Below are 22367 nucleotides of genomic sequence, written 5' to 3'. Positions count from 1 at the left end.
CAAGACTGTCAGCCAAATAGACCACTTTCCTCCCATCTGCTGCTTTTGGTCAGGTGCTTTCCCCAGCAACAGGAAGGTAACTGTAACAACTTGCAATGGGCATGCTTATTATTATTATTTTTGTTGGCATTTAGACTATTATTTTAAACTACTACTTAACTTTCTAAATCCATTATTTACATTTATATGTGAAAAAATCAGAATGTCAGTCTCCCTACAACCCCTAAAGGTGATCTCTTGCCAACACAGTCTTACTCTACCAACCAGGAAAACTCAGGAATCTGGAGCCCAGCAATATAATGGCCGCTACCGTTTCCATCTACAACTGCAAAGCCATTTCCTAACTAAGCATGTCCTCACTTCTGACTCCAAAATGGAAGTGGGTTCTAACAGAAAAATCAAGTATGAAGCACAGTATCTAACTCTGCTCATGTTTTTGGGTGGGCCTAGCCTGCTTTTATCTCTTGGAAGATAACTTTTATATGTTACAATAGAATCTCCACAAAAGTAGAGGCTTTGCCCATCCACTGTTGTAGTTGAAGCGATGAGAATTGTGCCTAGCATACAGTCAAGTGCTCAATCAATAATATTTGAACTGATAAATATAAATGTGAGAAGAAAGAAAATGTTCCTGAATAAACTCCACTGTGAATTTTCTTTTTTTTTGAGAGTGATAGACACAGAGAGAAAGACAGATACAGGGAGAGAGAGAGAATGGGCGCGCCAGGGCTTTCAGCCTCTGCAGGCGAACTCCAGATGCGTGTGCCCCCTTGTGCATCTGGCTAACGTGGGACCTGGGGAACCGAGCCTCGAACCGGGGTCCTTAGGCTTCACAGGCAAGCGCTTAACCGCTAAGCCATCTCTCCAGCCCATCCACTGTGAATTTTCAAAAGCAATCTACTATATTTGTACCAACAAAGTACATGGGCCCCTGCCTGGAACTACAGACCTCAAAAAGTGGTTACTGTAGGCTGTTTTGCTGATATAAACATCTTCCTTCCTCCTATGTTCTAGTTTTAAAATACGCAAATTCAGTGCTAGCTTTTGCTATTAGGTTTCCCAGATGGTCACTTATCAAGGCTGGTATGACATTCAGGCAGAGCAACTACTTCTCTATTGACCCCACAAAAGCAACCTAGCCTAGAGTAGTCACATAGATTCTGTTCTTGATTCAGTTCATCTATATTACTACAGTAATGCCATGTGATGGGAATGTTGGTATTTATGGAGCATTTTAGCCTTTGAAGGTGCTTTCTCATTAATTTACTGGCCCTAACAAAGTAGAGGGTCATTCTGGCCCTCTGCAAACCAAAAACTGTATCCTCCCTGAAGTCACACAGATGGTATGACCAGAGCCCAGGTAAATAGGTCCTTTTGTTTTATTGTGTATTGTTTTGTTTTTTGAGGTCTCGCTCTAGCCCAGGCTGACCTGGAATTCACTATGTTGTCTCAGGCTGGCCTCAAACTTACAGCAATCATTCTACCTCTGCCTCCCGAGTGCTGGGATTGAAGGTGTGCACCTGGATACACAAATCCTAAATCTGGATCAGAACTTGTTTCAGGATAGGGCAGGAGAGGAATACAGGGAGAGGGTGCCCTAGAAAGGGGATGGAGGGAACTAAGCTGACACTGAGGAGAAAAAGAATGAGCCAGAGCATTGAGAAGGCAATGAGGGAACAGGATCTGAGGAAGAGAATAGGGTAAATAATTATAGAGTCATACAAGAAAAGACAAATACACTGCCCCAGGGAGGGTGTGCATAGAGAGGCCATTCTCATAAATAACTCACAAACTGTTTCCACGCACAAGGTTTTGCTTTTCACATATCCTGTTTTAATAATTAAAATGTGGCTGTGAGGAACCCTTAGGCAGATCCACTTCACATTCTTGAAGCTCATGTTTCCTTAAGCCTCTATTCAGTGAGTTCAAAGTGGGAATGAACTAAAGGTCCTGGGCTAGAGAAGCTCTATCTTCCTCAAGGTTAGAACCACATTATTCTAATTCTCCACCACAATGGAATATCTGGCTGAGCTATTCTGGAATCTCCTTCTAAAACCACAACTTACTATTATAAGGCAGCCTGATGGTGAGCCCAAGCCAATAACCATAGAATCAAGACACCAGGGCTAGAGAGCTGGCTCTGTACTGACCTGGGTTAAATTCTTCAGTACCCATATAAAACCAGAAGCAAAGTGCCTCATGTATCTGTGTCCCAGTGTGCCTATGACAATGGGAGGCAGAGCAGAAGAATCCAGTTTGTGGGCTAGACTCCTCTGCAGCAGGAAGAAACCTTGTCTCAAAGAGGGTGGAGCACAGGCAACTCATCTGAACTCCACAAGTATGCCCATATATGCATATGTATGCACACACACATAATTATATAATATATATTTATATATATATATGACATATATATATAAACATATATTATATATATATAAAATTTAAAAAAAATATCAGTGACCCTGAATACTGGTTACACGTCTTCTAACAGAAGGAGTTTGGCCTTGACCCAGGAACTGGTCACAACTTCTCGCTGAGCATAGTGATGTCCAAGATACTTTTTACCCTCCCAGTAACCTGTGAAAATGAAATGGAATGTCACCCTAGGGATGAAAGTACCAAGTGAGATCTGAAAAAGGGAGAAACAAAACCCATGTGGGGTCACAGCTAGTCCAAGCCTTCTGTGTACTCATTTCCTTCTATGCATGATAAGCTTTCTGATAATTTTGACCTTTCAAGTGCAACTAAAGCAAAAGCCTATAGAAAGCTGATATCTAAAGGTACATCCAAGTATGTTAAGATTTAAAAAAAAAAAAAAAGTTGTCAACATCAGAGCAGGACTGAATTGGCTAATAACCCCTACGAGCCTTAGTCCTTTCAGTATCTCTAATGGAAAAGCTGTAGGGGTTTTGTTTTTTTACCCAAAGGAAGGAGTGGAACGGGAAAGATATCCCAGGTTTACTTCCACCCCCTTCCTCTTCAGAGGATCACAGCACTCCTATCTGCAATCTGAGAAAGCGCTATGGGAAGAGAAAGGAAATGAAGAGGCCGCCCATAACCCCTGCAGACCCGGCACACACACCCTCCTCACCTCAGAAGCTGCCAGAGCCCTGCACAAAGAAGAGCATGTCTTTTAGCCCAGTTTACAGAGGACAAGGACTCTGTCATGCGTGGGAGGACACTGAGGATCTATGCCTGGCTGAGGATCTCAAACAAGCCTTTGATTATGATTATACAGCCTGCTGGGCAGCCTTCATCCCTAGTCTGGATTACTGCAACAGCCTCCTATCTGGTCTCTGCTTTCACCAAAGCTACCTCCTCTGGTCAAATTCTCAACAGAGCAGCCAGACGGGCTCCATTACGTCATTCCTCTGCTCAATGCCCTCCAGTTCTACTCTGATCCAAGACCGATGAGGCCTCCCTGTCCTGTTCTCTTGAGCTTCATCCCTTCTCTCCGCTACAGCCACAGTGACCTCCTTACAGTTCTTCACACTAGGCACAGCCCCACCTCAGGACCTCTATACCATTCCTACTCAACACTGTTAACTCCTGTCCCGTTTTGTTTTTAACCTTCCCCTAGTATTTATCACCTTTCAAACAAACTGTTTACAGTTTACTTATTTGTCACAATTACTCAACTCTGCCTAACTATGCTGCTAGAAGGTCAGCTCCCATTCTGTTCACAGGTATATCTCAAATGCTTGGAATGGTATCTGGGATATATATTCATTTACTGAATAAATAAATGGCTTTAAAAATATTTTTACGTGTGTTTGTTTGTGTGTGTGTGTGTGTGTGTGTGTGTGTGTGTGAGAGAGAGAGAGAGAGAGAGAGAGAGAGAATAAATAAGAATGGGTATGCTTATGCCGGGCGTGGTGGTACACGCCTTTAATCCCAGCACTCGGGAGGCAGAGGTAGGAGGTGGCCATGAGTTCAAGACCACCCTGAGAATACAGAGTTAATTCCTGGACCAGAGTGAGACCCTACCTCGAAAAACCAAAAAAAAAAAAAAAAAAAAAAAAAAAAAAAAAAAAAAAAAAAAAAAAAAAAAAGAACATACATTGACACAAGGATGGGTATGCTAGATCCTCTTGCCAATGCAAATAAACTTCAGATGCATGAGCCACTTTGTGTATCTGGCTAGCCATGGGTACTGAGAAAATAAACTTGGGCTGACAGATTTTGCAAGCACTTTAACCACTGACCCATTTCCCCAGCCCATGAATGGCTTTTCTTAGACCCTCTTTATCTATATTCGGGCAAAAGGTACCAGTTTTCTGTGAGAAGCATATTGGTCTTCCAATTTCTCCTAGTTTTTCAACTTCACAAGCTCATGTCTACCTCCAGAATCTTTCCACATGCTGTTTATTCTGTCTGGAATGGTCTGGCAACCTTTTGCTGAAGGGCCTAGACAGACAGACAGACGAGAGATACATACATACATACATTCTTTTTTTCAGAGGCAGGGGTTCACTATAGCCAAGGATGACTTGGAAATCACTCTGTAGCTGAGGCTAGCCATCAATCTCTCGAGTACTAGGATTAAAAATGTTTGCCACCATGCCCAGATTTAGTAAATATTTTTGACCTTGCAAGCCATATGGTCTGTCACAACAACAGCACAACCCTGCCACCAAATAACATTAAAATAACCATAAACACCACATCAACAAATATGGGTGGCTGTGTCCCAATCACATGTTGTTTACAATTGCACAGTCACCAGATTTGGCTCATGACAATAGCTGCCATCATTCAAGTTTCTCCCAATCACCTAGCCTGTTCCTCCCAAATGCTTAGCCTAGATGGCACATCCTATGAGAGGCTACCTTTTCTTGACTAACTAGGTTCTAAGTACCCCTGTCATATACTCTTGTGTCACCTTCTGAAGTCCTTATTATAATCTTAAATTGTCTTGTTATTTGTTAATTTGTTCAATTATTTATTTGTTGTTTTCCCTTTTAGAAAGAAGTGACATGTGTCAGGGACCATGACTATTTTGCCTTTGTTGAATGCTCAGTATTGAAATAAAGGAGACAACAGTTCAAACGAAAAAAAACATTCGTCCTGTGTCTAAGAACATCTAACTACTTGACACTTGCCCTCACTGAATGTAAAGATGCTGAGGCTCTTTTCTCAGGGCTCAGGGCAGGGGGGTTTCTTTGGAACTGTCAATTCAAAGTTGGACTTATAGACAAAGAACTATAATACCTGATGGACATAGTACTCAAGATCAAAGAGTGCAGCAATCTTCTCTTCCAAGCTGGAGCTGGAACTGTTGAACTTGTTTATCAGCCGAACCATAATCTGTATGTCAGTCTCAATAACAACATTCAGCTCATCAAACTCCTTCTTCAGCTCCTCAATGGGGCGGAAGAGCTGCTTTACCTTGGCTTGCCTTGCCTAAAAAAAATAAAATAAAAACAAGTTGATTAATTTCATCAACTGGAGACATGTCCCCAAGGCCTCTAAGATTTATGATGAATGCCTATCTTTACAGAAATGTTATTCCAAACTCACAATCTAAAATCTGTTATATCATCAACCTTGGTAGTTTCTAAGAGACCCAGAGAAAAAGCCATCAGAGTCTACCCATACAGACCTCTGCTCCAAAATGCATTCAACATTGTCCACATGTACTTCTCTTACTCTGGTTCTCGGTGTTCTGGAAGAACGAAGCCTTCCAGTTGCAATTACAAAGATCAGGGAATGCAACCCAAGCTTACCTTCCTTCAACCTCTAACCTCGCATGGGATAACTGAGGTAGAAGGTAAAACAGCACCATGATTCTCTATCTTCCACAATCACAGACTACTTTGGCCTTGCATGCCCAACCCAGCAACACTTAGGGAAACCCGGATATAGAAGACTGTGGGTAAGAACTGTCAGGGCAGGAGCAATCTGCTGATGAAAATTAAATCACTGTCATTACTGTCAATCTAACCACAGGTGTACAATTTGTTCAACTGTGTGAAATGGCTAAATTACCGTATGTACTATACTCAAATCTCAAACAATTTTCTTTCAATCCTCCCCACCCCACACACATAAAGATTTTTAAAATGAAGTTATGTTGGAGGTGAATAAAAGACTTTAATTGGGTATTTTATACATGTGACACTCTATTTTCTACCCAGTTTTAGTGGATAGTGCTTATAAAGAGAGTCTGAAAGGTCACCATGGTTTATGCATCTATCTTCCAAGAAAAATGAAAAGGCATGAGTATTCATAAAGAGCAGGATGATGAGCAGCTGTCAGCTCCAAATTTCTCATCTATTACCTATGGTTTCTCTCCCCAGTGTAAGCACTCTATAAAAACACCAACCAAAGATATGAATCACCCCCTCTTTAAAAAGGCTGCTCCAGTAGAACAATCACATCTATGAGGCACCACGCCCCTTCTTTAGGCGAAAACCCCGTGAAATGTTCTTGCTAAACCCAGCTAGAAAGTGAACAAAGCCAATCAAAGAGGATGGGAAGGCTAAATCACTTCATAAAACTATGGAACAGGCAAGGGAACCATAAGAAGAAACCAGGGACCTCCCATACAAAGATGGTGGCCCCTGGCTCACAAGAAGCATTTCATTTTTGCCATGTATATGTGCATGTAGGTCAGGGGTTCCTTGGTGGTCCCCTCTTAATTTTACTGAGGCAGGGTGTCTCACATGAGCCCCACACTCACTCCTGCTAGTCCAGCCAGCTTGCCCAACCACTACAACTGGCGCCTGAGCCACTCAGTAATCAAGTGGGTATTGAGGCTCTACACTCTGGTCCTCATGTTTGTGTAGCAAGGCTTCATCTCTCTATTTACTTAGAGCCATCTCTCTAGCCCCTCAAGAAGGCATTTTTAAAATATTTTTGTTTAGTTTGGTTTATGTATTTGAGACTGACAGAGAGAGAAAGAGGCAGAGAGAGAGCGGGGGGCTGGGGACACCAGGGCCTCCAACCACTGCAAACGAACTACAGAAGCGTGCACCCCCTTGTGCATCTGGGTCCTGGGGAATCGAGACTCGAACCGGGGTCCTTAGGCTTCACAGGCAAGTGCTTAATCACTAAGCCATCTCTCCAGCCCTCAAGACGGCATTTTAGGAGCTGGAGAGATGGCTTAGCAGTTAAGGTGCATGCCTGTGAAGCCTAAGGACCCCAGTTTGATTCTCCAGGTCCCATGTAAACCAGGTGCAAAAGGTGGCACATGCATCTGGAGTTCATTTGCAGTGGCTGGAGGCCCTGGCATGCCCATTCTCTATCTGCCTTTCTTTCTTTCTCTGTCTGTCACTCTCAAATAAATAAATAAAAATAAACAATAAATAAATAAATCTTTTTTTAAAAAAGGCATTTTAAAAACTAAAGACTAGGAAGAGGATGAGAAGGGAGGAAGAAAACTTTAGTTTAAAGTAATTATAATCTTGCAGGGAATTACAAAAGTAGCACACAGAATACCATGCATCCTTCATCCAGCTGCCCACAATGGTGTAGCATCTTACACAATGACAGTACAAGTCAAAAGCAAGAAAAGGACTCAGGCACAAGAGTTCACCACAGGCCTTAGACTTCACCACCTTCTATGTGTACTCATTTGCATGTAGTTTATCCAAGCTCTAGATATACATAAACAGCAGCATAATCAAGTTGCTCCACTGAACAACGGCACCTTGTGTCCCCACTGGCCCCCATCTTCAATCACTACTTTTTTCCCCAGCACCAAACTGCTGACATGAAGAATGTCATACAAATTAAAGCACACAGATTGGTTTTTTTAAGGTTGGCCCTTTTTTACACTAAACATAATGCCCTTGAGATCTATTCAAGTTCCTGTAGACATGGATCATTTCTTTTTATTGCGGAATATTTTGTTGTATTCATAGTTTATATAATAATTCACTCACTTAAGAATATCTGGGTTATTTCTAGGTGTTAGCTATTAGAAATAAAATTGCTACAAACATATGAAACCCATATACAGGTTTTGTTTAAACATAAGTTTATTTTTGATTTTTAGAATTTGTTTGTTTGTTTGGTTGGCTTTTTGAGACAGGGTCTCACTCTAGCACATGCTGACTTGGAACTCACTGTAGCTCCTGATGGCCTCAAACTTCCAGCCATCTTCCTACTTCAGGCTCCTAAGTGTTGGGATTAAAGGCATGCACCACCACTATAGATCTTAACTTCTCTAGTATAAAATTCCCCAGAGCACAATTGTTGGGGTATTTGATAAGTACATGTTTTGTTTACTAAGAAAATGTCAAACTATTTTCCAGATGCCATGCTCCACTTTATATTGCTATAAACTAAGTATGAAAACTCCAGTTTAATCACATCTTCACCAGTATTGAGTACTACCATCATTTCATGCATGCTAATAAATACAGTGATATTTCCTTGCAGGCTCAGTCTACACTTCTCTAATGGAGAATGAATCCTGCTAAACATGCTTTCGTGTGCTCATCTTTCAGCCACATGTCCTCCCTGATGAGATATCTGCTTGTGCTTTCCCCACTGTCTAACAGGTTGCTTCTAACCTGTTAAAATTTGAGAGTCATTTATATATTCTAATTAAGTCCTTTGTCAGGCTGGGGATGTAGCTCAATGGTAGGGTACTTGTCTACCACATGCAAGGTCTTCAGTTCAAGCAGTAACACACACACACACACACACACACACACACACATACACACACACACACAAAAAGAAACCAGGGCTAAAACAATGACAGACTTCTGTCAGAGTACTTGATGACCCACCAAAGGCCAGTGGTAAGACCCTATTGCTGAAGACTCCATACGCAGCTGACACGAAAAATGGAATGGCATGGCTGGAAGCCAGGAGAGAGTCAGTCCCCAGACAGTCAGCGTGTCTAGTGCCAGAAGGTGCTACATGGGCGACTGGGGGAAATGACCAATATCTGTCCAAGCAACTCATTGTCTAACCTAATTAGCAACAAACAACCTGATGTGATGCCCACACAAGTGCAATAGTGGCAGACAGCCATGGTGGGGAACCAACTGCTCTTGATTTGGCTAACTGATCTCCTCAGTGGTACGAGACCCATAGCTGGAGCTGGGAAACAAGTCAGAACCATACCCAAACATAAGCCCACTCTCCAATATCAAGCTACCATCAATCATGGGGTACAAGAGGGCCTACACCTATCAAACTCACTATCAAAAAAGTAATTGTTATCTCAATTTTCTGGGTGGTAACTTACTCTCCGTTGGAGAATCTGCTTCTCTTTTTCAGATAGATGCAGATCCTAAGGAGAGAGCTGCCCCAACATACCTCAAAAGGGGCCTGACTGAAACTAAGGACAACTGGCGAAACAAGCAAGGGTGATGTTTTCCTGATGAACTGGATACCAGCACAAAGGGGAAAGAGACCAACACAGAGAAAAATCAACGTCTACCAAATCAGAGAGCCAGAGCCTCAGAGGCCCCCAACACCTCAGCACTGAAGCAGACCAAAAATGAACCCAACATGGCTCAGGGAAATTTTGCGGAAGAGGGGGCGGAAAGAATGTCAGAGTCACATGTTGGGTCATGATATGCAGAGACATTTAATCGTACCAGTAACTGTGGGCTAACTCCACAATGCACGACCCATTTACATCAACAAGGAGGGTCCAATGGGAGGGGGTAGATCATGGATGAGCCTAAACAATGGTACCAAACTGCCTGTATTTGCTGAAAAGAAAACTAATAAATTAAATTAAAATAAATAAATTAAATTAAATTAAATATAAAAGGAAAAAAAACAGGGCTGGAAAGATGGCTCAGTGGTTAAGGCATTTGCTTGCAAAGTCTAATGACCTGGGTACAATTCCCCAGTACCCACATAAAGCCAGATGCACAAAATGACACATGTATTCAGATCTCATTTGCAGTGGCTAGAGGTCCTGGCTTGATCCTGCCATTACATAAATCAGGCATAGTGGCATATACCTGTAAATTAACTCAGGAGGTACAGGTAGGAGGATTAGGGGTTCAAGTTCAAGGTCATCTTCAGCTACATAGCAAGTTTGAGGCCAGCCTGATCTACACGAGACTCAAATAAACATACATGTACACACACACAATCACACGTAAAAGATCTTAAAAAGAGGACTGAAGATGTAGCTCACTGGTAGAGCCTGGAATGCATGAGGCCCTAGATTCAATTTACAATATTACAACAAAAAGGTGAAAAAATACATTCATAAATTAATAAAGTAACAGAAAGGATGAAGTGACACTAGCAAAAAATCTTGGTGCTGCAGAGATGATTCAGTGGTTAAAGGCTCTTGCTTGGAAAAAAGCCTGCTGGTCCTATGGTTCAAGTCTCCAGTACTCACGTAAAGGCAGGTACACATGTCCAGAGTCTGTTTGTAATAGCAGGAAGTCCTGATGTGCCCATGCTTTCTCTCTCAAATAAATAACTACTTTTAAAAAAATCTTCATAGTAGAGGATCTCTGAGACCTTTGACAACATTGAAATCTTAATAGGCAATAAATTCTAGAGGTTGGTCCATACAATCCATATTTAGAAAGGACTATGATTGAACAAAACAGGAAAGACGATTGCCCCACGTGTTATAATGAAAGACTGAGCAATGTTTAAACTGAAATATTTTAAACATATTAATTTATTTGCAAGCAGAGAGAGCTAGGGAAAAGAGAGAGAGACAGAATGGGTGTGTCAGGGCCTCCAGCCACTGCAAACAAACTCAAGATATATGCACCACTTCATACATGTCGCGTCAGGTGAGTACTAAGGAGTTGAACCCAAGTCATTAAGCTTTGCAGGCAAGCACCTTAACTGCTGAGCCATCTCTCTAGCCCCTTTTTAAAATTTAATTTTTTAATTTTTTTTTTGGTTTTTTGAGGTACGTTTTCACTCTAGCTCAGGCTTTCCTGGAATTCACCATGTAGTCTCAGGGTGGCCTCGAACTCACAGTAATCCTCCTACCCTGTCTCCCGAGTGCTGGGATTAATGACATGTGCCACCACACCCAGCCTAATTTAATTTTTTTTATTGACAAGTTCATAATTGTAAACAATATCCCATGGTAATTCCTTCCCTCCCCCCACTTTCCCCTTTGAAACTCCACTTTCCCTCATATCTCTTCCCCCTCTCAGTCAGTCTCTCCTTTATTTTGATGTCATGATCTTTTCCTCTTGTTATGATGGTCTTGCATAGGTAGTATCAGGCACTGTGAGGTCATGGATATCCAGGCCATTTTGTGTCTGGAATAGTACATTGTAAAGAGTCCTACCCTTGCTTCGACTCTTACATTCTTTCTGCCACCTCTTCAGCAATGGACCCTAAGCCTTGGAAGAGTATGATAGATATGTTGCAGTGCTAAGCACTCCTTTGTCACTTCTCAGCACCATGGTGCCTTCTGAGTCATCTCAAGGTCACTGCCATATGAAAAGAGAAGCTTCTCTAGCAAAAGTGAGAGTAACATTAATATATGGGTATGAATATTGTGAGAAGTGCTCACTGGGCAGTTTGGTGAGTGTAGTATATACTTTTAGTCAGACACCAGCAGACGTTACACCCCTAGGGCTCATGACTACCCCTGCTGTAGGTTTTGAGTATCAGGGATGTATTCCCTCCCATGGAGCGGGCCTCCAGTCAAATTAGAGGGCAGTTGGTTTCCCCCATAACAGATGTACCACTATTGTACCCATTGGCGCATTGGCCTGGCTGGCCAAATATAAGGCTTGCAGTGTCTACTGTGGAGTATCTTCACTGGTGATTTCTCTCTTTCCCATTGAACTGCATACAGAATGGCTCCTTCCAGCTTTCTGTCAGGCGGTCTACATGGAGGAGGTTATCAGCTCAGTTCTAGCAAGATTTCTCAGTGATCTTGCAGCCCAAGTATCTGGAATCTTCTATGCAGCCCAAGTATCTGGAGTCTTCAGCAATAGGGTCTTACCATCTATTCCTGGTGGGAAACCAAGGGCCTCAGCAATGGCCTGTAATGTTTTGGGGGCATCAGACACCTTCCTGGCCAACAACTCACTGGAAGGTATCCCATCCCTGGCACTGAAAATTTTCTAGTAACAATCTATGACTTCTGAGCGTTCCATTGATTTTTTTAAAAATATTTTTATTTGCAAGCAGACAGAGAAACAGAGTTTTATTAATCAAATGAAATGAAAATTTGAATTTTAAGTATTTTTAGTACTTTATGTTACACTGTTAAATATTAGTATTGCTTCTTTTCTATTTCTATATACATTTAAAAGTGACAGCAATGACTTTTTTTTTTTTGAGGTAGGATCTCACTTTAGCTCAGGCTGACCTGGAATTCACTATGTCATCTCAGGGTTGATTGGAACTCACAGTGATCCTCCTCCTACCTATGCCTCCCGAGTACTGGTATTAAAAGCATGCACCCCAACACCCGGCCACAATGACTTTTTTTATTGCTTAGTAAAAATTATTTACTTGTGAGCAGAGAAAGAATGAGAATAGGCATGCCAAAGTTTCTTGCTGCTGCAAATGAACACCAGATGCATGTAACACTTATGCATCTGGCTTTATGTGATACTGGGGGATTGAACCCAGGTCAGCAGACTTTGCAAGTAGGCACCTGTAACCACTATGCCATCTCTCAAGCTCAAGCAAAAATTTGGGGGGCTGGAGGAATGGCTGAGCAGTTAAGACACCTTACTGCAAAATCTAACAACTCTGGTTCAATTCTCCAGGAACCACATACAGCCAGATGCACAAAGTTGTTCATGAGTCTAGAGTTTGTTTGCAGTGGCTGGAGACCCTGGCATACTCACTCTGTCTGTCACTCTGCTTAAAAGTAAATAAAAAATGCCAAAGGTCATAGAACAGTATTTTTCCATTGATTAAAACTGCTTTCTAGCCAGGGGTGGTGGAGCACACCTTTAATCCCAGCACTTGTGAGGCAGAAGTAGGAGGATCACCATGAGTTCAAGGCCATCCTGAGACTACATAGTGAATTCCAGGTCAGCCTGAGCTAGAGCGAGACTCTACCATGAATAACCAAAAAGAAAAAGAAAATTTGTTTCTTAAAGGCGGGCATGAAGGTACACTTGGGAGGTAGAGGTAGGATGATTGCCATAAAGTCAAGGCCACCCTGAGAGTTCATAGTGAACTCCAGGTCAGCCTGGGCTACAGCAAGACCCTACCTCAAAAAACAAAAAGCAACAAAAAATATAGTTTAAAGAAAATAAAGTTGCTTTCTAACATTTCAGCTTGCACAGCTATTTTTATAATTTCATGGGGAAACAGAAAATAACATATCCTAAGTTATTTATTTTTGGGGGGCTGGAGATATGGCTCAGCAGTTAAAAGTGCTTGTTTGCAAAGCCTGATGGCCTGGGCTCAATCAATACCCCAGTACTCATGTGAAGCCAGATACACAAAGTGGCACATATATCTGGAGTCCACTTGCAGTGGCAATAGGTCCTGATGTACCCACTTCTCATTCTCTCTCAGGTAAATAAATAAAATAGATCTTTAAAATTATTTTTACAAAATAGCTTTATTTAAGAAAGAGAGAGAATGAATGGGTGCACCTGGGCCTCTAGCCACTGCAAAGAAACTCCAGATGCGTCACCACCTTGAGCATCTGGCTTATGTGGGACCTGGAGAATCAAACCTGGGTCCTTAGAGGCTTTGCAGGCAAGCGCCTTAACCATTAAGCCATCTCTCCAGCCCACTGAAATGTTTTTACAAAATTATTTGAGAGTTGGAGAGATGGCTCAATGGTTCACAGTACTTGCTTACAAAGCCTGATAGCCTAAGTTCAACACCCCAGTACCCATGTAAAGCTAGATGGTCAAAGTACTGTATGCATCTGGAGTTTGTTTGCAGTAGCAAGAAGGTGCACCTTCCCCCCGCCCCAACACACACACTCTCTATCTCTACTCACAAATTAACAAGAAAATATTTTTTAATTTTATTTGACAGAAAGTGTGTATATGTATGTACGGTCATGCCAGAACACCTTGCCACTGCAAAAACTCCAGACACACCTGTCACCCTGTTTGGCTTTATGTCAGTACCGAATAACTAAACTTAGGCCAACAGGCTTTGCAAGAAAGCACTTTTAACCACTAAGCCATCTCCCCAGCCTCTAAACTGACTTAAAATATTTTCTTTTAGCAGCTTTTCCCTACATGGACTTAGCAGGGCCTTTCATAGAGCAAAAGTTCTTAATTTGGTAAGTCAAATTTACCAATTTATTTCTTTTATGAATTGTTTTTTCTGTCATAAGAATTCTACTTGGGGGCCCAATGGTTAAGGCACTTGTCTACAAAGTGTAAGGACTGGAGTTTATTCCCCAGTACCCACATAAAGTCAGATGCACAATGTGGTGCATGCATCTGAAGTCTGCATTGGCTAGAGGCCTTGGCATGCCAATTCTTTCTATCTGCCTCTCTCTCTCAAACAAATAAAACAGAAATAGAATCGAAAAAGATGGCTCGGCAGTTAAAGTGCTTGACTGCAAATCCTAAGGACCCAGGTTTGATTCCCAGTACCCACTTAAAGCTAAGGTGGTGCATGTGTCCGGGGTTCATTTGCAGTGACTAGAGGTCTTGGTCTTAGAACACCCATTTTCTCCCTCTCTCTCAAATAAAATCAATTATTTTTTAAAAAAAAGTTTTAGGTGCGGGCGTGGTGGCGCGCCTTTAATCCCAGCACTTGGGAGGCAGAGGTAGGAGGATCGCCAAGAGTTCAAGGCCACCCTGAGACTACGTAGTGAATTCCAGGTCAGCCTGAGCCAGAGTGAGACCCTACTTTGAAAAACCAAAAAAAAAAAAAAAGTTTTAGGGCTGGAGAGATGACTTAGTGGTTGGGGTGCTTGCCTGCAAAGCCTACGAACCCATGTTTGACTCTCTAGATCCCACATAAACCAGATGCACAAAGGTCAGGCAAGCACAAGGTTGCACATGCTCACTAGGTGGCACAAGCGTCTAGGGTGTGATTGTAGTGGCCGAGGTCTTAGTGTGCCAGTTTTCTCTCTCCCTCCCTCTCTCTAAAATAAAAAAGAATTCTACTTGTTTCTAGTTTCCAACTATTACCTCCTAGGTTTACTTGTAAATATTTTTTCCAGTTTTATATTTTACATTGAAATCTGTGATTCTGAATTATTTTAGTAAAGTTTTAAGTCACACTGTACCTTTTAGTAGTTCACTAAATTTTTACTGTGTTTTCTTCATGGCCTTAAACTACGTTTTTCTGTTGGAAAGGCTTATCCATTTTCATAGGTTCTCTTGTATATATTGGTTTTCCAACTTGCTCTCTGTAGTCATTATTTTCCCCAGAGCTGAGTGAGGATGGAACCCAGAGCTTTGTATATGCTAGGTAAGTAATCCAACATTGATATACACCCCCAACTCCTAACCCCAGCTTTTTTCTTGACCTTCAAGCAAGCAAGCACCCCAATCACTAAGTCATCTCTCCAGCCCTAAATTGACTACTAAATTGGCTCTGTACAACCATTTACATGTGTGTGCCGTGGCAGAAGGCAAACCAAACTAATCACACATTGTGTGTCTAAAGCTGAATGCTGCACTTCTCCGTCCCTCAGCCTCTGGCCCTCTTCCACATCAGCCCCACTTTTGCTGCTTTCTATTTCAGCAGGCAGCATTACCATTCCTTACATGAGCTAGCCACAGACAGGTATAGACCTAATTTTTCCATGTCCTCCATTTTCCATATGCAACTACTCTAGTTCATTTCTCACTCAAGCTGCCCTTTGAATTATGCTTCTTTGTTTCACTAGTTAACAGCTTGGCTGGGGCACAATCACCTCCCAACCAGTTTATAACAACAATAACAGCCAACATGCTTCTTTCAAAACTCTCTCCTTTGGGCTGGAGGGATGGCTTAGTGATTAAGGTGTTTGCCTACAAAGCCAAAGGACCCTGGTTCTATTCCCCAGGACCCATGTTAGCCAGATGCACAAGGGGGTGCACATGTCTGGAGTTTGTCTGCTGTGGCTAGAAGCCTTGGAGCACCCATTATTTCTCTCTCTCTTTCTCTGTCAAATAAATAAATAAATAAAATTCTCTCCTTCATCCCATTATGGTCAGGGTAATCAAGTCAAGTCTAAGAACGGTACTCCTGAAATTCAAATATTTTAATGGGCCAGGCATGATGGTACACACCTTTAATCCTACCACACAGGTGGCTGAGATAGGAGAATGGCTGTGAGTTTGAAGCCAGCCTGAGATTACATAGTGAATTCCCCGTCAGCTTGGGCTAGAGCGAGATCCTATCTCAAAAAAACAATTCTAGTGGGTCCCTACTATCTTGAGAATAAATCCCAAATTCCTTGACAAAGTTCTCAAGGATCTTCAATTTTTTTTGTTGTTGTTTTTAGGGTTTTAGATTTTAAGTTTTTCTTTTTCCAAAGCCTTAAAGTGTAGCATTAAGTTATTATTTGTGACCTCTCTAATTTCTTAATATATGCACTTAAAAGCTATAAATTTCCCTCTTAGGACTCCCTTCACTGTATCCCATGTATTTTGGTATATTGTGTTTTCATTACCACTTAATTCTAGGATTTTTTTTTGTTTCCTTCTTGATTTCATATATATTCTACAGTCTTTCTTGCTGTTTATTTACAGTTTAATTCCATGTGATCAGACAGAGTACAAATATTTCAATTTCCTGTACTTATCCTAATATATAATCTATTTCAGAGAAAGTTCTATGTGGTGCTGAAAAGAATGTATTCTGCAGCATTTGGATGAAATGTTCTGTAGATATCTGTTAGATTTATTTGTTACACGATGTCATCGGATTCTTCTCTTTTTAATTTTTGCTGGGATAACCTGTTGGTGAGAATAGAGTACTGAAGTCACCCACTACTGTAGTGCTTGGGGTTATTTGTGACTTTACATCTAGTATGTTTAATAAAATTAGATGCATCCATATTTGGTTCATGTATGTTTAGAATTGTAATGCTATTCTTTTGGATTATAAAGTGACTTTGTTATCTCTTCTAACTAATGTTGGTTTGAAGTCTATCTTGTCAGAACAACTGTAACCACTTATTTCCTAGGCCAATTTGCTTGGAATATCAGTTTTTATTCTTTCACCCTAAGTTAATGTCCTTTATGGAGAGGTGAGCTTCTCAGAGGCAAGAGACAGAAGGACCCTGCCTTTTAATCTAGTCTGCAAGTCTGGACCTTTTGGTTGGCACGGAGACCATTATTACTAAGATTATTATTGAAAGGTGTATATTCATTCCCACTATTCTTCCTGATTTTGTAGCACTTGCTGTTTCTGTCATTCTCTTATATTAAGAACTGCTTGAGCATGTTTTATTCTTTCTTGTGGTCTCATGTCTGTGCTTTTCCTTCTCTTCAGACTGAAGCATACCTTCATGTACTGTGTGTGTGTGTGTGTGTGTGTGTGTGTGTGTGTGAGAGAGAGAGAGAGAGAGAGAGAGAGAGAGGGAGGGAGGGAGGGAGGGAGGGAGGGAGGGAGGGAGGGAGGGAGGGAGGGAGGGAGGGAGAGGGAGAGGGAGAGGGAGAGGGAGAGAGAGAGCTGGCATAGTGTTCATGTATTTCTTTAGCCTGTGTTTCATTTTGTTTCGTTTTCATGGAAAGTTCTTATTTTTCCTTCAGTTAAGACCAGTAGCTTTGCTGGGTATAGTAGTCTGGGTTGGCAGTTGTCTATCAAGGCTTAGAATACATTACTCCAAGTTCTTAAGGTGTTTCAAGTTTGTGTTGAGTATCTGCTGTTATCCTGAGGCCTTGTCTTTATAGGTAACTATATGCTTCTTAGTGCTTTCAATTTATTTTCTTTTTTTCCAGGTAGGGTCTCGCTCTAGGCCAGACAGACCTGGAACTCACTATGTAGTCTCAGGGTAGCCTCAAACTTATGGCAATCCTACCTCTGCCTCCTGAGCGCTGGAATTAAAGTGTGTATCACCATGCCCAGCTTCAACTTATTTTCTTTGGTCTGTGTTTTTGGTTGTTTAATTATAATGTGGTGAGGAGTTTCTTTTCTGGTTTTGTCTGTTTGGTGTTCTAAATGTCTCCTGTATTTGTATATTTGTATTGGCATTGCTTTCCCTATTTTCTTCTTTTATGGTTGTGTTAAAAATGCTTACTATGCTTTTAGGTTGAAATTTTTCTTCTACATCCTGAATTCTTTAAAAAAAATTCTTAAATCTTACTTTTATTTATATGAGAGAGAGAGAGAGAGAGAGAGAGAGAGAGAGAGGCAGACAGAGAAAGAGGCAGGTAGAAAAAGAAAGAGAATAGGCACAGCAGGGCCTTCAGCTGCTACAAATGAACTCCAGACACATGTACCACTCACTTTGTGCATCTGGCTTACATGGGTACTAGGGAATTGAACCTGGGTCCTTTGGCTTTGCAGGCAACTACCTTAACCACTAAGCATCTCTCCAGCCCTATACCCTGAATTCTTTTGCTTTAATTTTTTAAAAAAATATAATTTTTTTATTTGAGAAAGAATGAGAAAAAGAAAGCAGCAGAGAGAAAGAGAAAGAGACGGGGCATGCCAGGGCCTCCAGCCACTACAAACAAACTCCAGACACATTGCCATCTTGTGCATCTGGCTTATATGGGTATTGGGGAATCAAATCTGGGTCCTTAGGCTTTGCAGGCAAGTGCCTTAACAGCTAAGCCATCTCTCCAGCTCTGTGAATTCTTAAGTTTGATATCTTCAAAGTGTCCTGAATGTCCTGAACTTCCCACTCATACCTTATTGTTATCTTCAGCTCAGATATTCTGTCTTCTCCTTGATCCATTCTATTGGTGAGATATTCTACAGTTTTGTACTTCACTTACTGTGTTTTTTATTTCCAGTTCTTCAGAATGGTATTTCTTCAGTATTTCTATTTTCTTACTTATATTTTGCATCAACCTCATTGTTTACTTTAAGTTGAATTCCTGTTTTCTTTCAGGAATTTGTTTTCCTCTTTGATCCCTCTAATTTTCTCATTGATTTCTTTAAGAGTATTTATAATCATTCTTTTGAATTTTCTGACATTTCATCTATGTCAGTCTTATGAGAAGTCATTACTTTAGAATTTATAATTTTTGGAGGTGTTATGTTGTTTTGATTTTTTGTGTTTCTCTTGTATTATTCCATAGATAGTTTTTCATCTCAAGTTACTTCAATGCTTGGGTTTTCTAGTTATCATCTGTTTTCTTTAAGTGTAGATCAGAAGCTAGACCCTCAGGGTAGGATCTCAAGGTGCCAGGTATGGCTTCTATATTACTCCCAGAATAACAGCAGGAGTGACCCAAGCTGGATGTGCCTGCTTTGAAATGACCTAGTAGCAAATTAGCAATGTCCCTTCTGACTTCAGTAATTGTTGGTGAGTAAATGAACAATGCTGGTATGAAGTATGCTAGAGCTATAGTTACTCAGAAGTGGGGACAGTATAAGGTAAGTTAGTGAAGGACTAGTATTAATTCTGAAAAAGATGGATGTGACACAAATAATCCTGGGAGATGAAAGCTGGGATACTGTCAAGTTTCAACAGATATTAGAGGCTGTAGAGGCTATGGAAGACTGTGGTTATGGAGAATAAAGAGGAGGGGATAAGGAGAAGAGAATATGGAAGAGAGGTTGGAAAGAGAGGAAAAGTAAGTGAGGGGTGGAGAGATGGATGGCTTAACAATTGAGGTGCTTGCCTGTGAAGCCTGAGGACTAATGTTTAACTCCCCAGATGCCACGTAAGAAAGACGCACAAGGTCACACATGCACACGAGGTGGCACATGCATCTTGAGTTCAATTACAGTGGCTGGAGGCCCTAGCACACCAACTCACACTCACTTTCTCTCTGTTTCTCTCATGAAATAACAAAGGCCAGTCTGTTGGGCTTGCCTCAAAAATAAATAAATAAACAAACAAACAAATGAGTTGTACATAGGAAGAATAGTAGAAAGATTCCAACAGTAGGACAGATGGAGAAAAATGCAGAGCACACCTAGCATCCAACTGAGGTATATATAAACACAAACAGAACTAGCTTGAAATATTCTTAAAGAGTGGGGATTAGCAAGGCATGGTGGTGCACATCTTCAACCCCAGCACTAGGGAGGCAGAGGAAGGAATATTGCCATGATTTCAGGGCCACCCTGAGACTACATAGTGAATTCCAGGTCAGCCTGAGCTAGAGTGAGACCCTACCTGAAAAAACAAACAACAACAACAAAAAAACCAGTGGTGATTAAAACAAATAGACAATTTAATAAAACCAAAGGCCCTAAACTGGGTGGGCATGGTGGCTCACATCCTTACTCTTGTCAACTGGGAGGCTAAGATTCCTGGGCTGCAGTGAGATCCAGGCCAGCCTGGGCTAAAGCAAGACTGCCCCCAAAGAAAAAGAAAAATACAGGGGGAAAAAAACAGCAATATAAACCAAGAGACATCAAAAGTGACAAAAGCCACCCCTAACACCTGACACACAACCCACTGAAGAATAGCAAAATAGACCAAAAGCACATCAGATCTAGCAAATCAGCACCTTTGTCCTGGGGGCTAGGTTTTGAATTCTTTCCCTCCCTAGGATTCTTTAGCAACCTGCCCTGATGTGGAAAGTGCAATTAGCACTTCCAGTGCTAGGCTGCTTTTTAGTCTATGCATTGCCCCAGTATAAAATAACCCAGTTACTTTTGGGGGGTGATTTTCCATCTCACCCAAATTGTGAGGCTGATTCCCTATGGGGTACACTCTGGGCTCAGCCAGTTAGGTGGGTAGATCTGCTCTTCAGATCAGCAGTGCTGCATGCGGTGTGGGGAGGGGTGGCTCCACTCCCTTGGTATCCTAAGGCGGCCAGAGATTCCAGGGTTTGGCATAGGGGAAATGAGGCTGCAAAGGGCTGTCTAAAGCAGTTCTGGAGCTGCTCAGCTGGTCCCTGTTGTCTTTTGCTTTAGGTGTTCTGAATGTGGAAGGCTGGTGTGAGTGAAGAACCCTTCCTCGTTGTGCTCGCCCTGGCTCACGCAGAGCCCCACACGCAGAAGCACGTCCCTGGAACTACTGGGTGGAGCTCCATCCTCACTGGTGTGGCTGCTGGAAGCTCCAGCTCCCCCGAGCTTCACTGCACAGCTCTCACCTGCTTCATAACTGCTTACACCTTAACTTTCTGGTAGAAGACTACTGTGTGCTATTTGGCCTTTTTCCCTAGGCTTCTTTGGTAATAGTCTTATTCTGTTGGCTTAACTGGAGGCGTGCGTGCACGTGTGCATGTGCGTGCGTGTGTGTGTGTGTGTGTGTGTGTGTGTGTGTGTGTTGTTTTGTCTTTGGGTCTGCTCATCCGGAGATAATCCTGTAACTGCCAAGAATGTAGCAACAGTGGATCCACTGGGGACACAAGGTGGGCTGGAGCTAAGACTGCTCCAGTAACAGACATGTATGTGGATCACAAATTCACTGGGCCTGGTATACTTCAGGTGGTCTACTGGAGTTACAAGGGTAGGAGTCTCCGCCTGGTGACCTGGTCCTCCTTGCTTCTAACAGGTGGCCCACTGGAGTGGGGTGCAGTGGGGAATCTATTAACTTCCTTTGGACCTGTGCAGAGTGGCCTAGTCCTCTTTGTTCCAGTGGGTGTGGGCAGGCAGTCTACACTGGTGTGCCTGTTGAGCACTCACTTCTATATTTTTATTTTTATGTTTTTGGTTTTTCAAGGTAGGGTCTCACTCTAGCCCAGGCTGACCTGGAATTCACTATGGAGTCTCAGGGTGGCAAGAACTCACAGCGATCCACTTACTTCTGCCTCCCGAGTGCTGGGATTAAAGGTGTGCACCATAACGCCCGGCTTATAATGCATTTTTTAAAAAATATGTGTTTGTAAGCAGTTAGGAAGGAAGGGGGGAGGGGCGAAAAAGAAAATGGTCACCTCCAGGGCTGCTTGCCACTGCAAATGACCTCCAGTTGCATGCGCTACTTTGTGTATCTGGCTTTATGTGGGCACTGGGGGAATTAACCCCAGGCCATCAAGCTTTTCAAGCAAGTACTTTTAACCAATGAGCCACCTTTCCAACTCTATACAATGTATTTTGATCCCACTCTTCTCAATTATCCTCCCTTGTCTCCCTCCCCTCCCACTAAGACCTTTAATTTCTTATTTATTTTGACCCACTGAATTAAATTAAGGTCACTTTCATGGCCACAGGTGGGAGGTTACTTCCTGGAGAACAGGCACCTCAGCACTTGAGGACATGATGCCCCTCTTCCAACAAGCACCCATTGCCACTACTTACTCTGGAAGGTGTGGGTTACATGGACTCCACCTACGATGGAGTGTCAGCAGGCTCAGTTTTGCACAGGAAAAGGCATGGGCTATGAGCTCATGAGTGGAGCCGACTTGTCTTATCCAGAAGACATCATTGTACAGCCCCACGGCCCATCCTCCTGC

At 42.1% G+C, this 22367-nt stretch overlaps 1 protein-coding gene across 3 annotated transcripts in view; it reads right to left on the bottom strand.

Annotated features, from left to right (window-relative positions):
- Positions 1 to 22367, bottom strand: part of Sil1 (SIL1 nucleotide exchange factor) — a 359491-nt gene that overhangs the window by 72338 nt on the left and 264786 nt on the right. For all 3 annotated transcript variants that reach the window (XM_045132285.1, XM_045132284.1, XM_004652447.2), the window contains one exon: positions 5215 to 5406. In XM_045132285.1, the coding sequence (XP_044988220.1) occupies positions 5215 to 5406 (192 nt within the window). The remainder of the gene's footprint in view (positions 1 to 5214; positions 5407 to 22367) is intronic.

The sequence above is a fragment of the Jaculus jaculus genome, chromosome 13 (assembly GCF_020740685.1).
Source record: "Jaculus jaculus isolate mJacJac1 chromosome 13, mJacJac1.mat.Y.cur, whole genome shotgun sequence".
Taxonomy (NCBI): domain Eukaryota; kingdom Metazoa; phylum Chordata; class Mammalia; order Rodentia; family Dipodidae; genus Jaculus; species Jaculus jaculus.
Note: the sequence above shows the minus strand (reverse complement) of the source record. Positions and strands in the feature narration are given on the sequence as shown.